Source organism: Ovis aries, chromosome 3 (assembly GCF_016772045.2).
Source record: "Ovis aries strain OAR_USU_Benz2616 breed Rambouillet chromosome 3, ARS-UI_Ramb_v3.0, whole genome shotgun sequence".
NCBI classification, from domain to species: domain Eukaryota; kingdom Metazoa; phylum Chordata; class Mammalia; order Artiodactyla; family Bovidae; genus Ovis; species Ovis aries.
The window spans coordinates 169,665,457-169,685,386 of record NC_056056.1 but is presented as its reverse complement, the minus strand read 5'-3'; the positions used below and the strand labels follow the sequence as shown (position 1 = coordinate 169,685,386).

At 34.6% G+C, this 19,930-nt stretch overlaps 1 protein-coding gene across 5 annotated transcripts in view; it reads left to right on the top strand.

Annotated features, from left to right (window-relative positions):
- Positions 1-19,930, top strand: part of BLTP3B (bridge-like lipid transfer protein family member 3B) — an 88,745-nt gene that overhangs the window by 42,956 nt on the left and 25,859 nt on the right. For all 5 annotated transcript variants that reach the window (XM_004006648.4, XM_060414109.1, XM_042247124.1 and 2 more), the window contains 7 exons: positions 732-902; positions 5,556-5,736; positions 10,189-10,272; positions 11,913-12,095; positions 12,621-12,739; positions 15,252-15,393; positions 18,938-19,131. In XM_004006648.4, coding sequence (XP_004006697.2) covers positions 732-902; positions 5,556-5,736; positions 10,189-10,272; positions 11,913-12,095; positions 12,621-12,739; positions 15,252-15,393; positions 18,938-19,131 — 1,074 coding nt within the window. The remainder of the gene's footprint in view (positions 1-731; positions 903-5,555; positions 5,737-10,188; positions 10,273-11,912; positions 12,096-12,620; positions 12,740-15,251; positions 15,394-18,937; positions 19,132-19,930) is intronic.

Here is a 19,930-nt window from a genome sequence, read left to right as displayed (position 1 = left end):
GGATATTTAGATAAATATGGAAGATAGCTGCTTAAGGATGCCAGCATTTGAAAATCCACCATAGACTTTGATGAAATTTAATGTGGGAAGGTAATCACTTTTTAAAAAACATGGCTCAATTGAAAGAATTTTTCAGAGTATGACACTTAATACAAACATTGTGAAATGTGGTTAAAATAGCATTTTAGTTAATTAATTTTAATGCCTCCTTTTCTACTAGAATTACAGTTGACCCTTGAACCACACAGTTTTGAGCTGTATGGGTCCACTTATATGTGGATATTTTTCAATAGCATATACTGCAGTACTGCATGGTCCAGGTTGGTTGGACCCGAGGATGCAGAGGAACCCTGGATATGGAGGAACCTTGGATACAGAGGGCCAACTATAAGTTTTATGCATTAACCCCTGTATTGTTCAGGGGTCAGTTGGGGTTGCATTAACATTGATAATTACATGTTTTTAGCTATACATGCAGAATTAAATTATATAAATGCTTATACCTATGTAACATGTGCCTGTTAAGGTAAAGGAACCTGTCAGTCTTTTTTTTACCACTGTATCTCCAATACTAGGAAATATTTCTTCCATATTATACGAACTCAACAAATATTTGGTGATAAAGGAAGCATTTATTTAAATCATTGAAAAAATTTTAACTTTTAAAAAATATAAGTGCATTCTAAGTATTATTACTTGGCTTAATTTTATGAATAATTTTTCCCTGACAGTTAAAGGACTGCAATGTCATTGCAACAAAGTTAGTTCTAATATTGGATGACTTATTATGGGTTTTAACGGATTCCCAGTTGAAGGCTATGGTACAATATGCGAAATCTCTTAGTGAAGCAATAGAAAAATCAACAGAACAGAGGAAGAGTATGGCTCCTGAACCTACACAGGTATGCTATTAAATGTTAATAGGAAAAACACTTCACTTTACATGTAAGTGGTTTAAAAACCAGAATGGTTAGTTGTTTTCTCTATGTGAATTAGACTATAATACTTTGAGTCCAAAAATTTCTTATATATCAAATATATTTCTGTCTGTATAGTACATATCTTATTTGCAAGTCTGTGCTTGGCACTAGACTTAATGATAACATAAAAGTATTTTGATGTTATAAATACGTATTTTCAGGACATTTAAAAAAATACAGTAGTTAAAAGTTAATAAAGTCCAAAAGAAAAAAATCCTAGGTAATTATAGTCAAGGGAGAGAATGTAAGGATTGACATAAAAGCCCTAGGGAATTGCTGAAGGTGAACGTAAAGCTATTAGAATTGTCTGATGGCTGGGACAAAAATGAGGAAGCTATTTAATGATCACTTTCTTAAAATCAGAAGCATTACTAGTTTTTTTTCCTAAAAAGAAAAAGTTTTCTAACCTTTCCTAGTACTAAATACTGAGAATTTAACATGAAGATTTTTGTAGAAGGGAAATTGGAAATCCCAGTGTGTAGTGTCTTTTGATAATTTTATGAGTACGATTGACTTTTTATATCTGTCCAATAAAAACCTAATGGATATTGTGAAATCATACTTCTATGAATTATCTCATTGGAAATAGAGTAATTACATCTTAGATGCGTACTTTGTTGGTGATCTGGTTGACACGTGGTAATTAAGGCTTTATTGTGCCTGTCAAATTGTCATTGTTTACTGCCTGCCTGCTTTGTCATCAGGTGCAGGGCTAGATGCTGCTGATGTGACAATAAATATTGTCTTAACCTGCCCTCAAGGAGCTCAGAATGTAATGGGGAATCAAATGTAAAACAGATCATTGCAGTCCAACATAAATGCTAGAGTGCAGAATTAGAAATGGGGATGAGGGACTTCCCTGGTGGTACAGTGGATAAGAATTTGCCTGCCAGTGCAGTAGATGTGGGTTTGATCCCTGGTCCAGGAGGAAATGGCAGCTCACTCTAGTATTCTTGCCTGGTAAATCCTATGGATGGAGGAGCCTGTGGGATTTCAGTCTTTAGAGTCAGACACAACTGAGCAACTGAACAACAAGAACAACTGGGAAGATTCCACATTCAATGGAGCAGCTGAGCACGTGCACCACAACTACTGAGCCTGTGCTCTGGAGCGTGTGAGCCTAACTAGTGCAGCCTACATGCCTAGAGCCTGTGCTCTGCAACAGGAGAAGCCACTGCAATGAGAAGCTCACACACCACAATAGTGAGTAGCTCCCTGCTCACTGCAACTAGAGAAAGCCTGCACACAGCAATGAAGACTCAGAGCAGCCAAAAAAAAAGAGGGATGAGGAGATTATTGAAGGATACAGAAGTTTTAATCAACTGCCTGTGGATGGACTTTGGAAAGGTTTCACAAAGAGGATAATGAAGTTAAGTCTGAAAAATGAGTAGGAGTTTACAGGTGAGAAAATGGATATTTCAAATGAGGAAATAGAACCTACATAAGTAGGAATGGTGATAGAGAGCATGGTATTATCTGATAAAGATAAGGGGTTTAGTGTTACTAGAGCATAACTTTTGGGAGTGACATACACATGCCTTGTGAATGTGACAGCTTCCCGTTTTAAGAAAATTGTTTCACATCTTCCATTTTGATGTATACTCTTTCTTGTGTTAAGATGTCAGTCTGGTTCTCCAGTTCCATAATTACGCCTATCCTAGTATCCTACTTTACAAATGAAAAGCATTCTTCTTACTCATCGTGGTTCTCACTTGATAGATTTGTCAGGGGTGCATGGTGAGGCGGACAGGAGGGTTTTGACCCAAAAGTCTATGGGAAATGACAGGCAATTTGAAATATTGCTGTCCATGTAGGATGTGAATGACCAGTGACAAACTAACACATTAGGTGATTTCCACTTCTTTGCTTTCAACATGTTTGAAGGAAGATTTAATAAATGTCTGCTGCTAGACTATTAAAAATAATTTTTTTTTTACAGTAGATCACTATGTGAATCCTGGCATGTAACTTGAAAGAGTTCAAAGGATCATGTTGCTTTGCTAAAATAAAGTTGATTTCATTCCAGCCTACCTATTGATGTGAACAAAGTTTCCCAGAGCTTTAAGCTATAAAAACAGAATTGATGGTGAATCCTGTTTCATTCTACCAAATAATTAATATTTATCCAATAAGATGTCTTCATATATAATTCTGTGTGGGAATCTATTTTTAAAAGTTTGATGAACTGAGTACTAGATCATAGCATAGAATAGGGTTTTCCTAGGGAAGTAGCCTGAGTTTAAGCAGAAGTGGTCACTAGACATGATGGGCATTATATGTTTACTTTTCCCATGGGCATATAGAAGTCAATGGAAGTTTTTAAATAGGAAACAAAAGTTAACTATGACATGGTGATATTATAAGAGGGTAGATTGAAGAGTAGGAAAGCTGCCACTCTAGGGAAGGGGTAGACTTGGATCTCTAGTAATGGTTTGAAAGAAGAAAAAACAAGCCAAATTGGGGAAAGATATTTGAGTGTTTTATCAGTTGAGGATAGAGAAGAGAGAAAAATTGAAAACTTCTTGAATAATGAGTAATTCCATTAACCAGAAGAATAAGTACAGAAGGAAGCAGGTTTGATTAGGGAACATAAGGCTAAGAAAAGGTAATAATGAGTTCCATTTTGGAGTGGAAAAAAATAACTGAGGAAGTACAGGAGGTAATATTTTGCAGTATTACCACCATAACACTAGCGTGTTAAAGCTTGCAATAACGATTTGTGTATTATAATTTAGGATGTCATTAATAGAGATGATAATTGAAATGAAAGATCAATAGACAAAGTGTTGATGTTAGACAACATCAATAGACAAAGTGTTGTTACTATAGCTTATTTATGCAATATGTAGATAGATGTCATTATATAAAATAGAATATAGATTAGGAAGCTATATAGAGATACAGGTTAGGAAATGAGAAACAAGGACAAAATTCTATAATGCTACTACCATAACAAAACCAGTGTTAGCATTTTGAGGTATTTCCGTACAGATTTTTTTTTTTTTTTTTTGCCTAAGCATCTGCATTATTTCATAGTTTAGAAAGGATGTAGTAGCAAATGGCTATAGTTTTCTTCCATGGCATTAGTACTTAGTCTTTTTTGGTCGCTCCTTAATATTTTTAGTAGTCACACGTAGCGTTGACATTGCTGTGGAGTCTCTTTCTTCGATGGTAGTTGTCACATCACTATTTTGGGTGTCATTTGAGGTGCCAAGAGTGTGCATTAGAGAGTGAAGTAGTTGTGTTCCTTTGCTCAGCTTAGAACTTGAGAGCTTTGCGAACTTGAACATTAAGAATTTTTTAAAGATTTTTCATGAGGTAAGAGTTTATAGTGGCCCACTTCCCCCCCTACAAATAGCATCCAAAAGCCTGAATGTACCTTAGTTCGAAGAAAAGAGTTTGTAGGGAGATTAATGCTTATGTTTTTATTTATATCAGTATTTATCTTGATGAAAGACAGGAAACATAATTAAAGCAATACAGGAGAGTGTTTTCTTTCAAAATATTACCATCATAGACATAAATAGTCTGTAAAGCTTTAAAGGTGGGCGGGGGAAAACATAAGAAAAAGCGATTTTTCTGATGAAAATCAGTTTAATAATTAGTAAAAAAGCTTACTTGAATCCCTAGAATTTAAGGCTTCACAACTATTTCATCTTTGTTTTCCTTTAAATAATGTGGCCCCAGTCATTTTCATCGAGATTTTCATTTACTGAGTACACTTTGAAATTCTTTTTACAGTATGATTATAGTTCTTACTATGAAGAAGGTATGTATTGTATATAAGCTGTGTATATAGTACTTTAATTTTCTGTAAATAACTATACTTTTATTAACAAATTGTTCTTAGAAAGTTTAAAAATATTTTAAATAACAAATATTGTCTTCTTTTAATTGTTACCAAAGCTTCATGTATAGTTTTATGGTTAACAGATATACAGATCATCTCATAGTATAGTTATATATATAGAATTATTTTAAGCTATTGAACGTTCACAAATATCTTTATAGTTCAACAGTATACTATGTTTTCTCTCTTCGGGGAGAATGTGAACTCACAAACTGTTATAAACCTCTGCTGTTTTCTGGCTTCTTCAAGTTCAGAAGACATACCACACCTCTTAAGAGCACCTGTGGTACTAAATAATATTACAAGTGGTTTTACAGAGTAACTATTTGTTTCTTCAGGGCATATAATAGTGTATGTAGCTAATGTACACAGGGCTCACATTTTTTTCATTTTTAATATATAGAACTAATAATATTTAAATAATCTGCCTTTAATAGTTAATAAATATATTTTCTCAAACAGGAAGGGCTATAAATATAGCTATTCAGATATTTATTAAAACATATTAGGTTCATATTCAGATTGTTTATGGTTCTCTAGTTTTTAGGTTTTAGTTTTATTCCTATATAATTTAGAAAATATTTTAGGGAAACTTAGTTACTAATGCAAAATAAAATGTATTTGCTTATTTTTTATGACTTTATTATTAAAAATATTTAAGATTTCTTGAGTGGGGAATGACAGATATTTAACTTCCAGTGACAAGGCAGCTTTAAATCTTTTAGAGCTCTGCGGTAGCCCCATCTACCCAGCATGCGAAGACACCACAGACTTCAAATGCTCCTGATCTAAATGACGCAATTGTGAAACTGTTCAGTGACTTTGATGTTAAAGAAACCTCCCATCACTTAGTGATTTCTCATCTAGATCTACACATATGTGATGATATTCATGCTAAAGAAAAAGGTAATAAAAACTGCTATTTGAAACTATTTTGGTTTTCTCTAAAATTTAATGCACATCTTGATTGTTTTTCATATGTAATGAGTAGTCTGTACTCTTAAAATAACTGGTCATAATTTTATCATTCATTGAGATACATAGATGAAAGGTATAATTTTAAGGATTATATACTGGTATAAAATTTTATTTTGCTTTGCTATTTAGTGTCTCAACATAATTAATTGTTAGCTGTCAATGCTAATGGTAAAATCAGTTTTTTTTTTTTTTGAAGACTGACAGCCTTAGAAGATAATGAAAAACTAGACTTGCCTTTGAATTAGCTTTCTCATAATTTTGAAATTGTTCATAAATTAAATTTTAGTCCATACTCAAGTCATAGTTATTTGCACATAGATTTTCACTTGATTTTAGCCCAAAGGCTGAGAAGTGATACATGTGTATTTTCAGCATGATGGTTTATCTACTATTTTCTGCCCCCTTGTGCATACTGAACTGTGCATATAAACACAACTATGTGACTGTTTAGATTTTTTTGTCTCCTTACTCCAGATCTTCCCTAAATTTGGTCAGGAAGCCAAATTCCAGTTAGGAAATTGTTTTCTTTTAGCTTTAGCTTCTCTTATTTTTCCTTATTTAATGGACACAGGTAATGGGTTAACAGGGAGCTGCCCTTGGTCACTTTGCAATCTGTGTTTCTGTATTCTAGGTGTTAGGCATTTCTGTATATCCTTCAGAGCATCCCTGGCCCATAATTGTTAGAAGGTTTCAATGTCCTACTTCTAAGACATTGGTTCTCAAACCTTGATGAGTACGAGAATCAAGCTAAGAATCTTTTATTTATGATTTGTTAAATTTTTATTTATTTTATTTTTTGCTGTGTTGAGTCTTCAGTACTTTGTGTGGGCTTTTTCTAGTTGCAGCAGGCGGGGGTTACTCTTCGTTACTGTGCATGAGCTTCTCGTTTTAGTGGCTTCTCTTGTGGAGCGCAGACTCTAGGTGCACGGGCTTCAACAGTTGCAGCACATGGGCTCAGTAGTTGCAGTTCCTGGGCCCTAGAGGGCACAAGCTTCAGTAGCTGTGGCACTCGGCTTCAGTAGTTGCAACTTGTAGGCTCTAGAACGCTCAGTAATTGTGGCACATGGACTTAGTTGCTTCACAGCGCATGGAGTCTCCCCAGACCAGGGATCGAACCTGTGTCCTCTGCATTGCAGGTGGATTCTTGTCTGCTCTGCCACCTGGGAAGTCCAAGCTGAAACTCTTTTAAATGGAGGTATCTAACCTGTGGGCCTCAGACCTGAATCAAAAACTATGTCTATGAAAGTTGTTGCTCTGGATTTTTATAACCGTGAGAATGAATATTGAGACCAACCCCTGACACTTAGTCATAGATGTTATCCTGCCTTCTCAGGCAACCAGATATCAGCTGCCAGATAAAAAGGTGGAGCAGAAAAGGTTAAAGAAGATTTGAAGTTTGGAGAGATTTGTTGTCTTTTGTTTGTCTACCTTTGTATCATTCGGATTATAGGTGGCACCTTCTGCTTTACTGATTTGAAAGGCAAATTAAAAATAGTTAAAACAAACCAAAATATCAAAATGAAGGGTCAAGGTTAAGTGATAAGACAAAAAACAGAGAAAAGTGTTTTCTAAGCTCTTTTACATTCCTCATTCTATATTCCCTTATCAGTTCAGTTCAGTTCAGTTCAGTCGCTGAGTTGTATCCAACTCTTTGCGACCCCATGGACTGCAGCATCCCAGGCCTCCCTATCCATCACCAGCTCCACTCAAACTCATGTCCATTGAGTCGGTGATGCCATCCAACTGTCTCATCCTCTGTCATCCCCTTCTCTTCCTGCCTTCAGTCTTTCCCAGCATCAGGGTCTTTTCAAATGAGTCAATTCTCCCCATCAGGTGGCCAAAGTATTGGAGTTTCAGCTTCAGCATCAGTCCTTCCAATAAATATTCAGGACTGATTTCCTTTAGGATGGACTGGTTGTATCTCCTTGCAATCCAGGGGACTCTCAAGAGTTCAAAAGCATCAATTCTTCAGCACTCAGTTTTCTTTATAGTCCAGCTCTCTCATCTATACATGACCACTGGAAAAACCATAGCTTTGACTTCACGGACCTTTGTTGGCAAAGTAATGTCTCTGCTTTTTAATAAGCTGTCTAGGTTGGTCCCTTATAGAATAAAAGATGTTATTTAAGGAGAAAACCCCTCTGCCAAAATAGCTTCCTCACACTATAGATCTATAATCAGTTCTCTGCTATTCTAAAATCCAGAAGGGCCTGAAATTCTTTTTCATAAGTTTGTAAAGAGTTTATTTTCTGGCACAAGTTTATCTAATGAGCATGTTGCTATTTATCATCTTTATTTTACCTACTTAGTATAAATACTTGAGTTTTGCTGAAGAATTACTGTCTTTCGTTACTCTGTGTAGACTTTTGAGGTGGTGCTAGTGGTAAAAGAACCCTCCTGCCAGTGCAGGAGACATTAAGAGGCACGGATTAAATTCCTAGGTTGGGAAGATCCCCTGGAGGAGGACATCGCAACCCACTCCGGTATTCTTGCCTGGAGAATCCATAGATAGAGGAGCCTGGCAGGCTATGGTCTATAGGGTCGCAAAGAGTAGGACATGACTGAAGCAACTTAGCACGCATTACTTTGTGCTGCCTCAAAACCTGCTGGCAGTGTTGTGTGTATGTACAAACACACACATACACCCTCACATACATACCATATTACTTTACTAAGAACCTGAAGCAGTTTGGCTCTAGGTGTTTTAAATATGAGATTGTAGTTCTATACTAGAAATTCTGCCAGGTGCGATAAATTAATATAGAGAGTATGTACATAGCTTTATAGTAATTTGTGTTTGTTTAGTCCATGCTGGGTTTTTTATTATTTTTATTTTAGCCTGTGCTGGGTCTCCATTGTGGTACCCAGACTTCTCATTGCTGTGGCCTCTCTTGGATTTCAGAAGTTGGAGCCTGTGAGTTTGGTAGTTGTGGCTCATGGGCTCTAGAGCATAGGCTCAGTAATTGTGATGCATGGCCTTAGCTGCTCCACAGCATGTGAAATCTTCCTGGACCAGGGATCGAACCCTCATCCCCTGCATTGGCAGACAGATTCTTATCTACTACACCACTAGGGAAATACTGTCCGGGCTGTTTTAATATTTGATTTTTATGTTGGAGTTATACTGACTGTTTACCTTTGGATTTTTTTTAACCTTTTAATTTTTTTCCTTCTAGTTTTATCAAGATATAATTGTCATATAACACTGTATAAATTTAAGGCATACAACATATTGATTTGACTTACATATGTTATGAAATGACTATCATAGTAAATGTAGTGCCCATCCATCATCTCATATAGACACAAAATTAAAGAAATTAAAAAAATTTTTCCTTGTGATGAGAATTCCTAGGATTTATTTTCTTAACAACTTTCATATATAACATACAACAGTGTTAATTATATGTATCATGTTGTACATTATATTTCTAGTACTTACTTATCTGATAACTATGAAAGTTTATACCTTTTGACTGCCTTTATGCAGTTCTCCCTTACCCTATCTATAACTCATGTATATGTGGAATCTAAAACACAAAATATATGAACAGACATAACAAAATAGAAACAGTTTTAGATACTTCCAATCTTAATGTAGCTATGTGACTTTAGATAATTCATCTAAACTGCTGCTGCTGCTGCTATGTCACTTCAGTCGTGTCCGACTCTGTGCAACCCCATAGACGGCAGCCCACCAGGCTCCCCTGTCCCTGGGATTCTCCAGGCAGGAACACTGGAGTGGGTTGCCATTTCCTTCTCCAGTGCATGAAAGTGAAAGGGGAAAGTGAAGTCGCTCAGTCGTGTCCGACTCTTCGCGATCCCATGGACTGCAGCCTACCATGCTCCTCCGTCCATGGGATTTTCTAGGCAAGAGTACTGGAGTGGGGTGCCATTGCCTTCTCCTCACCTAAACTAGTAGATTCAATTGCTTCTTCAATAGGAGGCAAGATGGTGTAGTGTAGTGGTTAAGATTTCCTGGTTTCAAAACCAGCTCTATACTTACTGGTTGTACAACCTTGACCTATTTAATTTTGTTAAGTAAACAGATTAATGTTACCTGTTTTATAGGTTCATCATGAAGAACAAATAAGTACACTTAAAATTTTTAAAACAGTGCTTGGCATCTGGTTAGGGTTGTAAATATAAAAGTTCTGCTATTCTTGTATCCTTACCTTTTAGCTTAGTACTTGCATATGGTAAGGGCTCAATAAATATTTACTGATTGAATGCATTTCTTAAAATCCTTATTGTATTAACCTTGGTAACAGAGACAGTTGTCACTGCTTGGACTGCCAATGTGGTAAGTGAAATGTTTCTGATATTTGCTTAATCCTTCTTTCTCTCTCTCTTTCAATTTCATTTTTTTTGTTTCCCCAGAGTCAAACAGACGTATCACTGGAGGGGCTATGCAGCTGTCTTTTACACAGCTAACTATAGATTATTATCCTTATCACAAAGCAGGTTTGTATAATAGTTTCTTTAAATTATGGAAATCTTGCTTTTAAATTATATAGCCAATCTATTGCATTTGTTTTTATTTAATTTTTTTAAGGAGGAAACAGATCAAGACACTTGATATTTTTTCCCCTGGCCAGTATCATATGAAGAAAATATAATTGCCATAGAAAATATTCATGTAGCTTATGTTGAGGTTTATGTAGATTATTAGCAAGTATAATTGTTAGAAATTGAGAAAGATTAGAATATAGAAGTCTACATTTGTACTATTTTGTTAGCTGTGACAAAAGAAAGTTATTAATATGTTTTGCATTTTAAATTATGTATATTCAAAAATAAAGTAAAGCAAAAGGGTAACAGTGATTTTAGTTAAGTTTAGGATTCCAGGTACCTTTTTTGAAACTTTTCTGTACTTTCTAAATTTCATCAATAGGTACGATTTAACAGATTCTTTAATAAAATATTGATAGGTACTCCCCCTCCCCAAATAATGAAAACTAAAATATGTATGTTTATGGCCAAATTAAGTAATTTGACCTTTTATCCATTTTTACATTTTGGTGATATGTGACTTTTTATTTTTTAATTCATACAAATAAGGAAAAACAGATAGCTATAAAGAATTTTCTAGGACTTTTAAAATATGATCAAATTTTCCTCTTCACAAATTTCAATTTTCCAATATTGTTCATTTCTGTGTCAGTACCTGATAGAATTTAAAGGTTGTGCTATTTAGAGTTTTGTTTGAAGGACTTTGTGTTGCTTTGTCTGTCCTCCTGATTCATTGGTTACTTACATATATTGAATATAATTTTTACTATAGAAATCTTTCCTATTTGCAAGGTAAAACTTGTAGTCATAAAGTAGATTTTATTTTCTTAACCCTTTTACATAGATATTACTTCTCTTAATTGCTACAGAAAAACCTAATAATCCTGATTTTAAATTTTTCCTCCAAAGATAGATATATATATATATATATATATATATATGTATATATATATATCAGTATATCAGCAGTTACTTTACAACACGTCTTTGATGAAGAATCTTTTTTTCTCTATGGTATTTTCCAGGATTCTATCTAATGGGGTTATGCCAGGTGGGTGAGCATTCAGTGGAGGTTGACTGCCAGTGCTGCTTCTTATTGAAACTTTGAGTGATGGTCTGCTAAGCCTGGGTTCTAGATACAAATCCTCCCAGGTTATTTTCTTTTAATACTCTCTCTCAATTCTAAATATTTTATTAATATTTTATAGGAAGATTAATGTCTGTAGTCGGTGAAAACTTCAAATTTATTGAAAGATTAAAGAATCCCTTGAGAAAATAAATATATTACTAGAAACTTTGAGTTCAGTTCAGTTCAGTTGCTCAGACTCTTTGTGACCCCATGGACTGCAGCACACCAGGCTCCCTGTCTATCACCAACTCCCAGGGCTTGCTCAGACTCAAGTCCATCAAGTTGGTGATGCCATCCAACCATCTCATCCTCTGTCATCCCCTTCTCCTCCCAACTTCAATCTTTCCAAGCATCAGGGTCTTTTCCAGGAAGTGGAGTTTCAGCTTGAGCATCAGAAGCTTTGCTATAATGGAATATGTGAAAAGTGTATTTTTCAGTGAAATACTTGTTATTCATTTTACAGGAGATAGTTGTAATCATTGGATGTATTTTAGTGATGCAACCAAAACAAAAAATGGATGGGCCAACGAGTTGTTACATGAATTTGAGTGCAACGTTGAAATGCTTAAACAGGCTGTAAAGGATCATAATGTAGGTTCACCTCCTAAATCCCCAACACATGCCTCTCCCCAGCACACACAAACAGGTATTTTACCTATAACAACATTATGTCATTCCCCTAATATTAATTGTGGGTGTGTATATGTGTGAATGTGTGTGTATGTTCACCATATGGTATTTTCTGTAAATAAGTATTGTGTTTAATTAATGTCTAGAATATCTGTACCTCATTCAGATCATAGGATTATAAATAAAAGTACTTTATAAATTAATATAACTAATAGAAGTAATACCCCTGTAGAATATTACAGACTCCTAAATGACAGGTAGATTTCTCTTTTTAACAGTTCTACTAAAAGTTATTGTATGAGAGTTTCTTAAGTGTGATATAAGTATGATTCCCATTTAAAGAACAGTCATCACAAATAAGAAAGTAATGATCATAACAACTTATATTCTTGTATCAGTTTATATATAAAGTGTTTCCACATATGTTATCTTGTTTGAGAAATTAGGGTTTATCTATATTTCTAGTAGCTGATTAACAATAGAAGAGTGACTGTTAAAAATAATTTTACTCTAAATTGAAAGGAATTTTTGTTTCCCACAGAGAAAGATTCAGCTCTGAAAGGGGCTTCTAAAAAGCCTTCAGCGTTATCTCAACAATCCAAAGTGAAGTTAATGTCTAGTTCTGTTGTGGTTAGACTCGCTGATTTCAATATATACCAGGTATGTTTTATTTTTTAAATTAAATCTTCTGATAAACACCTTTAGTATCTCCTGCAAGCAGCTCTTATAAACTGTGCCACCATTTTGTTTATAAATATCTTGACCAGCTTTGTGAAATGACTAAATTAGAGTAGAAATACCAGTTCATTGATTTTTATTTGCATGGCTACCCAGAATTAGGCAGAATGTGAGGTTAAGTGCTCAGTTTGCCATACTGCTAAGTCTGCACAAGACTTCTGACTCCAACCATAGGTTTTTGGATTTCCCTGAATGGGCCACGGCTTTGAGAATTCACTAGAAAAACTCACAGAACACACTCAAATCAGTTATGCTCAGTGTCTCATTTATTACAGGGGAGGGATATAAATTAGACAATAGGAAGAGAGCCTAGAGTGAAGTTTGAGAGGGCTCCAAGTTTAGAACTTCCTTGCCTCCCAGGATGAACATTTAATAATATGCATGAAATATTGCGCATGTAGTTGAATTCAGTCTCTGTGGGTGGACTTGATTCCAGATGACACAAGCCTTCACCCTCTAAATACCACTAAGACTATCAAGTGTGGTCAGTCCCATTCTGAGTCATTTTGTAAAGCATGTACTATCAGTTGTGGGCTCAGAGGTCTTCCACGAATAGGAAATTCCAAGAGTTTAGAATTAGCTCCTAAGAGCAGGAACAAAGACCAGACAGACCTCTCTTTGGAGGCCATATTCCATATTACACAAAGGTCTTCATGGAGGAAACTAAAATACAGTTTTTGCTTAATCAAACTAAGTATTGGTTATCCTGTGAATAATACTTTTTAGCTAAGAACTCTGTCCCATTTATACTAACAGTCTTATTCAGGCTATAATTATACAACATGGTCTGACATCCCAATCATTGAGACCAATACAATAGGGACATGACCCTTTTTTTGTTTTAATAAAGAATTTCAAGTATAAATTATTATTTATGAATTATTCTGGTATATTTTGATAAGTCTATGTCTTTGAAACTTGGTTTTATCTGAAAAGTTTTCATTTTACTTAGTAATTTTTGACTGGGGCCAGTTTTGCCCTGCAGGGGATACTTGATGATGTTTAAGGACAGTTGTCACAGCTGGGGGGTGGTTGTCACATCTGGAGGGGGTTGCTGCTGGTGTCTAGTGGGTAGAGATAGTGATGCTGCTGAACATTCTACAGCCCCCACAGCAAAGAATTATCTGTCCTCAGATATCAATGATGTCGGAGATGCGTTGATGTAAGAGTTATATTCTTATTGTGCAATTGTTTCTTTCTTAGTATTCTATATGTAATGCATTATATTTGAATAAGTTCATATGGAAATGGGGAAGGAGGATCATCCATAATCCAGTATAATTAAGGATGAAACAATAAAGAAATCCCACATATACAGAGAACCAAAACAGAGCAAAAGTAACTGGAAGAAAATAAGATAGTATGTTCATCCCAATTTGAAAAACTTTTTAACTGTTAGAAGAAAAAGGAAAAAACTATTATCTACTAAAATAACTTGACACTCTAGAGTTGAAAAGAATTTTTTTCCATGAGTACTTAGAAAAACTTATTAGATAGTATAAGGGACTGACTTAAATTTAAGAAGACTGTACAGATACTCAGAAGGTTTGATTAGCAATTTATAAAAAGGAAACAAACCAGTGAAGAGTATCTACTTTGTGTGAGAAATATACAAGTTTGTTGAATGAACAAAAAAAAATGACTTTGAGGTACATCCCTGGGTCTGCTAAGCAAGCATAAATAAATGAAATTGATAAGATGCTATCTGTTGAACTTTGGAGAGATTTGTATACATGCTTTTGATGTAATTAGCTGTTTTGTGGAGAGCGAAAGATGGGTAACGTGAATCTTAAAACTAATAGTTTTTTTGGAAGAAAGCTCAGACGGTTTGACAAGAGCATTCATAGTTGTACTGTTATTTTTAAATTTTTATTATGGTAAAATATATATAACATTTATCATTTTAGCCATTTTTAAGTGTACAGTTCATTGACATTAAGTATATTCCCATTATTGTGTGATTATCACCACTGTCCATCTCCATAATTTTTTATTATTCTAAACTAAAGGTCTTTATATAGTTATATTATTTTTCATAATAATGAATTATAGTAGAGAATAATTATGAAGTACGTAGTTGGGAAGTAGTCTAGTCTTTAAAACTTGAATCTTGTCCTGACTCTGCCATTTATATATTTATACTGTCTTACAGAAATATTTTGTTGTTGTAAGCCTCAGAGTAGTAAATTTGCGAAGAAATTTGAACAGAATTGAGTTTGTAATTGATGAGAATCCAAAGAGGTTATGGTTTTATAAGTTGTTTTGTATTATTTTAAAAGAGTTTAATGTGAAATTAAATATATAATAAAGATTACAGTGGCAGTTAATTACTGGAAATAGTTTTAAGAGTTTGAAGTGATGTTTGTGTTGCATAAATCTTTGGTGGAAAGGGCTTTGTTTAGTGTTACTTCAATAAACTTAATTTCTTTTTTAGGTCTCTACAGCAGAACAATGTCGATCTTCCCCTAAAAGTATGATTTCTTGCAATAAAAAATCCCTGTATCTTCCACAAGAAATGTCAGCTGTCTATATAGAGTTCACAGAGTATTACTATCCAGATGGGAAGGATTTTCCAAGTAAGAGCATTTCCTATTTTGTTTTTATTTGTTCATTACTCATGAAGATTTTTTTTTTTCATTCTAAGTTTTTGAGTTTTATAAATGTGAAAAAAGAAAAACAGAAGTCTGTTGTTCTTTACCCTTATAATCATTGCGTTTTGTACATACCTCTAGTATAGCATTTTTACATACTTCTTATTTGTTTCTGTGTTCTTTTTCCTTACTAGCTTGTAGCATCCTTCATATCAAGAACTGTGTAGTATTCATGCTTAATTTTATTCCTGTGGTTTGACTCATTTTTGTTCTTAGCAGCTGTTGTTCAATGAAGGAATGAATGAAAGTTAGATTATTTGTAGAATAAGATCAATGTTTTTTCTTTAGTAAAATGCATTTATATTTCATTTATATAAAGCTATATTTCATTAAAAAATGAATGATAAAGTTACCCATTTAACTGTAGAGAATTTGGGAGGATGGGTTTTGATACCTAGATGTATACCTTGGACAACTTTTAGCATTTGTCTTTAGTTAGAAACATTGAATTACATGAATTTTTATTTGTAAGCTACTTTAGACTGTACATTTATGTTCTTTGCTATTGTCTCAATTCATCTGATTCTTCAAACAAAAATTTGCCATTGTTTATGTGGTACCTTTTTCATTATTTCAGTTGAAAATCAGAGTTGAAAAAAGGTGTTTAAATGAAATGGGTTATGTTAATTTTAAGTGGGTTAATTTTTAAGTAGAACTCCAAATGGCCTACTTAGCCCATTTGTTTATTATTCACTTAATATAGGTTTTTAGTTTCAAAGGGAATTTCTGATGCTCATGCCTTTTTTGTGAAAAAAGAAGATATCCTGGAAATTACTTTGAAAAAAAAAATATCAAGCTATTTTATTTCAATCCTCATTTGTACCAATTGTTTAGGATCTAATCCTCACCATCTTCATGCTTTTCAATGGTCTTTTTGTATGTTTCAAATGTGTTTTCTCTTCTACCTTCTTGACAGAAACTGTGAAAATTAAGATAGGTTAAGGCATTTGCTCAGCACCTCATAAAGAATAAAGTGGCACAGCTGAAACTCAAGTATAGGTTTTCTAAATCAAAATTCTTCCCACCCCGTCCCATCCTCACCCCCAAATTGTATTTCATTGCCCTCTAGTTGTTTGCAATCATTTATCTGTAATTGGATAATCCCTTTGTTTCCAACACCCCCCATTGTTTTCCTTAAATAATGTCTCATTCATTGAACTAGTAATTTTTCTTCAGAGTAAAGCCTATAGTTTCCAAGATTTCTGACTTCTAATCTACATTTATTTTTATCAGTTTTGTTAATGTGCACCAGGGGAATTAAAATATTCTATAATCTATACATTTTCTTCTGATAAAAATATAAAATTCCTTCACAGCAATTTGAATCTTAGCCCCCTAATATTTAGGAGTCAAACTGGTTGGTTATGTTTAACTACTTTTAACTTTTTATTATGGAAAATTTCACATATATAGAAATAAAGAACATAACATTGAATCCCTATGTACAGGGAGGGATTCATTTGCAGTTCTCACATTTTATCTTTCTGTTAAGTGCTCCAACTTCAAAAATATATAATCTTTTCTTTATAATTATAAATATAACATGCATTCATTATATATTATATATAAAGAACCCCCCCCCCCAAAAAAAAAAAGAAATATGCCGGTGAGCTTACAATTTAGAGAGAACTTCTGCTAATAAAAAGTATCAGTTTGCTAACACTGCCATAGTAAAACACTACAGACTGAGGGGTTTAAATGACAGAAATGCATTTCCTCATAGTTCTAGAGGCTGGAATTCTAGGTTGAAGTGTTGGCATGGTTGTTTGCTCAGAGACCTCTCTTCTTGCCTTCTAGATGGTTGTCTCCTCACATCTTTCCTGTGTGTGTGTCCGTTTTTTAATCTCTTCTTATCACACCTGTCATATTCGACTAGGGCCCACCCCTATGAACTCATTTCGACCATAATTAAGTTTTTAAAAGGCCTGTCTCCAAATACAGTTATTCCTGAGGTATTTGGAGTTAGAACTCCAGGGTGCCTATTTTGAGGGGATGCATTTCAGACCATAACAGTGAGTATAGTGGTGTTAGTCCTGTTTTGAATGTTTGCATTTGTTTAACATATTTGATTTACATTCTGACCTTTCCCCTTAATGATCCTAGTTTTCTACAAGTTTATTTTAAATATCTTTAATAGCTATGTAATAACCTATTTCATAAGTAGACTCCTGTTAGAAACTGCATATAGATCTTTTTACTGCCTAGTGTACTAAGTTTCTTCCTCTGTCTCAGATCTGCGGTCAGAGTTCTTCTATTCTTCTCGACTACATTTACTCTCTAGTTCTCTCTATGGCTGCCATTATCACTAATCTATATTTGAGGTTCCCTCTCCTTTTTTCCCTCAGCGTGATTGCCTCAGCAGCCCACCTCCTTACTGTCCTTGAAGATAAGCACCTCCACATCCCTGATAAGATGTCTCTGTTGTACTTTAATTTTTCTCCTTTCATATATGTCTCTTGTAATCATCCATGAAATTTTAAAGGAAAGATTTGTGACCTTGTATATATTCTTTGTGCCTAATACAATACAGTTAATGTAGCTGGCTTCTTTGAATCTGCTGAAAGAAAGTAAATGAATGAAAGAAAAAAAATCCTCTTCAAGACATTGTTACAATGTCATTTCTCTACTGGTATCTCACACCTTGTGCTTATTTTCCTTAAATTAGCATAGTTTAAAAGTTCTAGATATTCATACTGTTTGCTTTGGTAAAAAGTGATAGGTCTGAAATTTTGGAATAAAAGATCTTCACCAAAATACTCTGAAAATGATAATGGCTTTTATGCAGCAATAGATACAGATTTCAGGGAGTGATACACTCTAATTATGAATATTCGTTTAACATAAATTAGCACTAAAATATTTATTCAACCCATAGGAGTCCAATGGTTTGGAGGATCTATGAGTGTATTTGTTTGATTATTCAAGACATACTTGATTTTTTACTTGGCACCAGATACTGTTCTAGGCTTAGGATTAAGTGGAGAATAAAACTTGTATCTCACTTAGCACTTTCATAAGAAATTAGTCATTAGGCTTGGTCCTTTCATTTTAGAGAATTCAGATTAAGTCAGATAGTAAATCCTCGTAGAAATATGTGACTGAGGATCACAACTTTGATGTGATCCTTTGATACTTTGAGCAAGAAGGTAAAATTTTTGAAGTTTGCTTCTTGGTGACTGTAACATTAGGAAAAGAAATCCAAACAATACCTCTTATTTATGCAGTCAGATTTAGATCAAACTGTATAGTTTTCTATTAGTGAAGCATTGAAGATATTTCCTGTCTCTCCAGACATGTTTGCTACCATCCCCTTCCACATATAGTATCACTTAAATTTTGTAAATAACATTGTGAAACATTTTAATGTTAATGTGGAAAGAATAAAGCTTAAACATGTATTTTCTGTTCTCAGGGAAGATTTAGAACTATCGGTTTATTAAAAATCTTTCTAAATTTTTTTTCTCTACAGTTCCATCTCCCAACCTTTATAGCCAGCTGAATGCACTACAGTTTACTGTGGATGAAAGAAGTATTTTATGGTTAAATCAGTTTGTCTTGGATTTAAAACAAAGTCTTAATCAATTTATGGCTGTGTACAAGTTGAATGACAATTCAAAATCTGATGAGCATGTTGATATTCGAGTCGATGGCTTAATGCTAAAGGTACCATATAAACAAGTGGCTGTGAGAATAAAACCATTTTTACAGAAGAAAAGTTAACAGCATTGTAATTTTCAGGATTTAAGATGGGTACTCAAATATAAATCAACTTCACTGCAATCTTAATTTTAATCTGTTTTCAGTTATAGAAACTTTAAGGGACTGCTTCCTTTCTCTTCCCCATTCCTTCTTTCTCTACTTTTCTTCTTTTCTTATTTTTTCCACTGCTCATCCATTTGGAGGTAAACAGTAGAAATAAGTTATTTTTTCTTCATAATCTGTTTTATTTTTGGCTACACTGGGTCTTCGTTGCTGTGCCCAGGCTTTCTCTAGCTGCAGTGAGTAGGGTCTACTCTTAGTTGAGGTGTGCAGGCTTCTCAGAGTGGTGCCTTCTCTTGTTCCAGAGGGTAGTTTATAGGCACACGGGCTTCAGTAGTTGCAGTGTGCGGGCTTAGTAGTTGTGGCTCACAGGCTCTAGAATGTGGGCTTCAGTGCTTGTGGCACGTGGGCTTAGTTGCCTGGCAGCATGTAGAATCTTCCTGGACCAGGGACTGAACCTGTGTACCCTGCATTGACAGGTGGATTCTTAGCTACTATACCACCTGCTGCTGCTAAGTCTCTTCAGTTGTGTCCGACTCTGTGCGACCCCAGAGACGGCAGCCCACCAGGCTCCCCCATCCCTAGGATTCTCCAGGCAAGAACACTGGAGTCAGTTGCCATTTCCTTCTCCAATGCATGAAAGTGAAAAGTGAAAGTGAAGTCTCTCCATTGTGTCTGACCCTTAGCAACCCCATGGACTGCA